Source organism: Dunckerocampus dactyliophorus, chromosome 4 (genome assembly GCF_027744805.1).
Source record: "Dunckerocampus dactyliophorus isolate RoL2022-P2 chromosome 4, RoL_Ddac_1.1, whole genome shotgun sequence".
Lineage (NCBI taxonomy): Eukaryota > Metazoa > Chordata > Actinopteri > Syngnathiformes > Syngnathidae > Dunckerocampus > Dunckerocampus dactyliophorus.
Window position 1 is genome coordinate 21,145,001 of NC_072822.1, and position 5,860 is coordinate 21,150,860.

Genomic DNA, 5,860 nt, shown 5'->3' on the forward strand with positions numbered 1-5,860 from the left:
GATCATGCCTTGCTGCTGTGGGAAGGCCTTGGTGTCCTCCCAGTGGAACTGGAAGAAGTGGCTGGAGACCGAGAAGTCTGGACTTCCCTACCGACACGGACCGGATAAGTGGAAGAAGATAGATGAATGGATGGATGGCAGTGACATCTATTATAAAATACAGGATTGATAATCAGGGTGATTTGTGTTCACAGGAGTTGCTGAAGATGCACAAACATAAGTTGCAGCTGCAGCAGCAGCAACAGCAGCAGCAGGTAGCTGCAGCAGTGGCCGCAGCGGCAGCTCAGGGCCAACAGGCAACAGGAGCCCAGCAGGCAGCCCAAGTGCAGCCAGCCCAAGCGGCCCAAGCTAATCCTCAGATTGCAGCTGTGGCAGCGCCGAGACCTGGAACTGTCTTGACGGGGACCACAGTAGCCAGACTGGTATGACTCAAATGTTTTTTTAATTACACATATGTATGCAATTTACACATTCTTGCTGCTGTTAACGTCCAGATCATTCCAACCTTTTTTGGAGAACATTGTCCTCTCTCAAATTGTTAATTTGGTATATTTTATTTCTTGTTGCAGACCCGAGTACCCACCCAAGGCCAGATTCAGGCGCAGGCAGGACAGACTGCTCAGGTGACCCTCACCAAGCCTCCTGTAGTCTCTGGTGTCACCACACTGCCCGTCACTGTAGCTGGTATTAGTGTGGCTATCGGCCAGGCCCAGAAAGCAGGTGTGTTAATAAAGCATCTTTCAAAATTGCTACAACTCCAGTAATCTTACTTGCTTGTTTCGCCCCAGTTTGAAAATCATCATTTTGTCTTCTCTTTGTCAGGTGGTCCTGTGCTGACCCCATCCTTCCCCCAGATGCAAGTGCAACAGCTGATTCAGATGAAAAAGCAGCAGCAGCAAGCAGCCGTTCAGGCGGCAACTGCAGCCCAACAGAAGGCAGGACAATCACAACAAGGACAGGCCACAGTGCAGCAGAAGGTAAAGGTAGAAAATACTCATTTTTCATCAACAATGTACTGACCCAGATAGAAGATGGTATTTTTCCACTCCAAGAAAGTGGGACTTTTTTTCTGGACCTAGAGAGTTGTACATGCACCAAGCAAAATTTCTTCTGTAGGTTACATGCACACACACACACACACACCAGTAAACTGGGAGAGATGCAGCTACAGCACAGACCCATTAAAAAAACGTAGCAAACATCAGAGGAGACGTTATGATTCTAATTTAAAGGTAATTTTGATCAATGAAGCAAATTGATCAAATCACTGTTAAGCAGAGAAAAAATATGATACTTTTTTATTGTAAGCTACCCGTTATTTCACACACATTGAAAAAATTATTTAAATAAAATATTTGGTTTTTGTTGTAATATTTTTCCAAAAAGGGGTCTTGAAAAAGAGTGATCGTCTCAGGGTTGTCTTGAATATGGGTCAATATGTGGCTATATAAATTCAGTTTCTTTATTGTCCTCAGATTGGCACCCAGCAGGTTACAGTGCAGGCAGCCCAGCCCACCCAGCAGCAACAGAAGGTCACCTATGCTACCACAACCCAACTCCAAGCAGGGATCAAGCCTCAGTTTTTCACCACGTCCATCGCCCAGACGCAGAAAGCTACAGGAGCTCAGCAAATCCAGGTACTTCATTTGAATAAAAATGTTTTAATAGCTTCTGGCAGTTTTTGAGTGTTTTTTATTCTTGTCAGGTGGCAAAGCTCCCCCAAATAGTGCAGCAACAGCCCACTGTGGCTAACATTCAGCAAATTGTGTCTTCGCCGCAGCAGGTAGGGCCTTCATTTAAGATAATCTCTGTTGTATAAACGGAAAGGTATGGCCTACATCCCGTCACGTTAACTAATTTTATTGGAAGCAGTTTTCCCTACAAGTTATTGCCGATAAACGATATTATTGTCAACATTATTTTGAGATCATTTTTTTATTAGTGTAATAATATATGGCATAATAATGGAAGTACACCAATAAACTTTAATTTCTCAAGAGTATTTTATAGATTAGAATTTAGCCATAGATTAGCCGCACCACCATATAAGACGCAGGGTTCAAAGTTTAAGTAGCAGTAACGTTTTGTTGGAGTTTGGTCAAAGTAAATGTTTTGGATGCAGCAAAATACGCTTGGTGCACATTGAGGTGTTATACTTGGGAATCGTGGCAGCTGAAACGAAAGTTCCACCGTTTTTTATTTATTTAATTGTATTTGTCACAAAATGACGATGCGCAAAGGGGGTGAAAATAGCATCAGATCGTGTTTTATACACAACAGGCCCGAAGATAGTATTTGGTCGTGTAGCACACGACACACACAGCTTGCGCCCCCGCCTCTCCCCACTGGGACAAAGAGACTGACTGACAGGAGGGTTCATTCACTCCGTTCATTCCGCTATGGAACCAACAAGGGCAGGTGCTGACTCAGATGCACAGAGTAAACCCTCTTGTCATCCACCCTGTTTGGTTGAGAGAAAGGAGGAAAACAAACATTCACATGTCAATATAAAATGATCACATTTATCGAGTTGTTTTTTGTTATCATGATGTTAATTGATTCATTGATTATTGTGACAGGCCTAGTGAATGTTCTTTAGATTTATTTGTAAAAACACCACAATGCAGTGGAAAGACTCACAATAAACATTTTACCCCCCACTACCCCCACCCTCAAATCAGATCCAAACGCAGCCTCAGACAGTGACCCTGACCCAAACCGCCACATCGGCTCCTGCTCAGGTGCAGATGATTCCTGCCGGGACCACGACGGTTCAGGTTGTCCAGCAGAAGATCATCCAGCAACAGGTGGTGACGGCAGCCTCCTCTCCCCAGATCCAGACGCCACCCCCCCACAGCCCAGCCCAGCAACTTGCATCTTCCGTGGCTGCTGAGTCCCCGGCACCGCAGCCTGTTCAGCCACAGCAGCCCAGCAAGGGTCAAGCTCGCCAGGGTGGCATAAGAACCAAAGCCCCCGCCAAGCCCAGTGGGGGGAGTAGTTAGGAAGGACACACTCGTTGGAGTGAATTAAATGATGTGTTTTCCTGCAGTACACACACGTACATCATCATTATTATTATTATTAATTTTGTACATTATGATTGTTCTGTACTGTACTGTTCTTAAGGATCCCAATACCAACAACCGTCAACACAAAATCCTCTTTCTCCCTCTAATCCCACACTCAACAGCATAAATATTCCAATGCTGCAACGTCATCTTGACAGGAAGTCCACCCTTGTGGGTTTCTAATTTATTTGTCGAAATGTTGAATGTGAAAAGACAGAAACTAAACATGAACCCCTCAACTTGTTAACAACGTGACACAAGAGAACCTAGCAGAATCCTGAGGTGTATTGATTGTGAGCTGTGTATTCTTAAATAGTCCCTTGCATGTCAAGTTCTTTTGTCTTTAGGCCATGAATGGAGAATAGTGCATGTTCATATACTTCAGTCATTTTTTTGTTGTTGCTTTTTTTAATTCCAGCAAATACACTGTAAACATGTATGTTAGTATTTTGGGTTTTCTGTTTTTTTTGTTTTTTTTAAATTGATGTCCAAGAAAAAATGTAAATATCAGAGGGGGAAAAAAAACATTTGTACTTGTAAAGTAGTCGTGTTTTCATTGGGTTTTTTTCAGCCTAATTGTAATAAAGTGATTTGTTTTTATACACAAACACATCATTTTTTAAGTATTGTTTTTCCATTAAATCCCTTGTAAGTGCCAGGAAGTCTTGTCGAGTTTTTACGCACAGTACAGTAGTGGTGGATGTTTTTGCGCGTGTGCTCTCCCTACAGTTTTGGAGTGAAACTACTGTGTTAAGTACAAACGGTCAGCAAGGAAACTACATTTAAGCAACCTTTTAGAAGTTAAAAAAAAAAATCATACCCACATTTTTTGTCGAAGACCACCGAACTTGTCAACGTCATTTTGTCTTTCGGCAAGGTTTATTCCAACATGTCCCTCAAATCGTGCTCTAAAATTGTAGTTGGGCCCGTCTATGGGTATGACTGCTACCTACCGGCTGTTTGAGAAAGATTCAAGAAATGTCCACACGGGGGCGTTGTTGTACCAACTTCCTCCATGATCTGCCAGAAAGGCCTACTGATGTGGATTTTCCAGCTCACTGAAATTTTCCATCTGCTCCGCGATGCACACACACACACACACACATTCTCTCTCTCTCACTCAAGCACTCAGTATCCGGGTCACACTTCCCACTAAACGACTGAGACATGGGAGGTGAGCCGGAAGAGGATGCCTGCATACAAACAGATGGTCAAAGCTGCTGGTTCTATTGGCCTGAACTATCTACACACAGTATCTGTGATTCACCTATTATCCTTTCATTAACAAGACTTATAACCATACTGCATAAAATATGTGCATTCACCATGGCATTGCTTGTGTTATGTCATATTTATTTGTGCATTCATTTTTCTTCCAAATCTTCTAATGCTGATGAGTGTTAAGTACACTTCCAATAACGGGGTTGAGGTCTGGACCACACCATCACAACTTGAGCCCCATGAATCCCGGCATTACTGTGACAAACTCAAAACAGTGGAACTCCAAAATTTGAACCCCCAATTTAACCAACATTTGGTGAAAAATACACTTTGCCATGTCTTACTTCCAGAAGGCCAAATCATTGTAAATATTTTATCTAGCCAAATAAACTAAAAAGAACTACAATGCGTTGTAAACAGTGGGGGTTTTAGCTAAGGGCCGCATGGGCATTCTCTCGGGGGCGCTGCAAGGATGGTGGCACGCTTTATATGTGCTAGTCACACTCACCCACTTTAGTACAAAACAACAGGGGGTCATCAACTCCAACCACTATCTCACGGTGCAATCAACACAAACAACGTGCGCACTTCGCCAACAGGCTATAATGTTATTTCACTACAAAAATGTTAAATGACAAAACGAGCGATTGGTTTCAAAAGGTGTCCGACTTGGAAAGATAAACTGGTTCATAGCTACCAACCATCAGCTTCTAAAAAGACATGGCTAAGATCTAGACCAGTTGATTCATATAAATGTAATCATTGCATGAATATATGGCAAACAAAGACTTTTTTGGACAATCATTCACAAAAGGAAGTTCAAATTAACAATTTTATCAATTGCAAGACGACATTTGTTGTTTATAGACTTGAATGCCGTATTTGCAAAATATTCTACATTGGAATGACAAAAAGACGAAAAGAGGATCAGCTCTTCTTTAGAATCTCACATTACATGTTGGAATTTCATGAGTATCCTCAAGGAAACGCAGCTCCCCAGTGCTGGCAGCACTCATGCAGCCCAAGACCATGCTTGACTGTATTTGTACTTACAATACATGTGATGCCAGCTGTTTTGACAATAATGACTGTATGTTGCGTCATTTTTAGCAGCTTGGTTTGGTTTGGTTTAATTTTATTTGAACATGCATGCAGGTTACAATGGAATACATCATGAATCATTTCACAGTTCCACATGTCCAAAAGGAGCAGGAAGAAGCAAAGCTTATTTAATCCTACCCCCCACCTGTTCCACATCTTGTACAGTACATTTTATTCACTTCCTGTATTCCATGTAATATTATTCCATATAATAATCAGTGTAATAATACATAAATCATTAAAAAATTAAATCAATAAATATAATATAATCAAGACTCTTCTGCCTTATGTTTAGCAAACATCAACTGCTTGTATTGTTTTTTGAATTTGCTCATCTTGGTGCATTGTTTGAGTTCCTCGCTCAAGCTGTTCCATGATTTAAGTCCGCATACTGAAATGCTGTGGGTTTTCGCCGTTGTTCTCGCATATAAATGTTTTAACTTTCATTTTCCTCTCAGATCATATTTATC

At 41.7% G+C, this 5,860-nt stretch overlaps 1 protein-coding gene across 11 annotated transcripts in view; it reads left to right on the forward strand.

Moving 5' to 3' along the window:
• Positions 1 to 3,742, forward strand: part of ep400 (E1A binding protein p400) — a 24,798-nt gene extending 21,056 nt beyond the window's left edge. For 7 of the 11 annotated variants that reach the window (XM_054774279.1, XM_054774282.1, XM_054774280.1 and 4 more), the window contains 6 exons: positions 195 to 422; positions 570 to 720; positions 823 to 983; positions 1,476 to 1,637; positions 1,706 to 1,783; positions 2,682 to 3,742. In XM_054774279.1, the coding sequence (XP_054630254.1) occupies positions 195 to 422; positions 570 to 720; positions 823 to 983; positions 1,476 to 1,637; positions 1,706 to 1,783; positions 2,682 to 3,002 (1,101 nt within the window). In that variant the 3' untranslated portion in view covers positions 3,003 to 3,742. The remainder of the gene's footprint in view (positions 1 to 194; positions 423 to 569; positions 721 to 822; positions 984 to 1,475; positions 1,638 to 1,705; positions 1,784 to 2,681) is intronic. The other 4 variants (XM_054774281.1, XM_054774283.1, XM_054774288.1 and 1 more) reach the window with 2 other exon arrangements.
• The last annotated feature ends 2,118 nt before the right edge of the window (positions 3,743 to 5,860 follow it).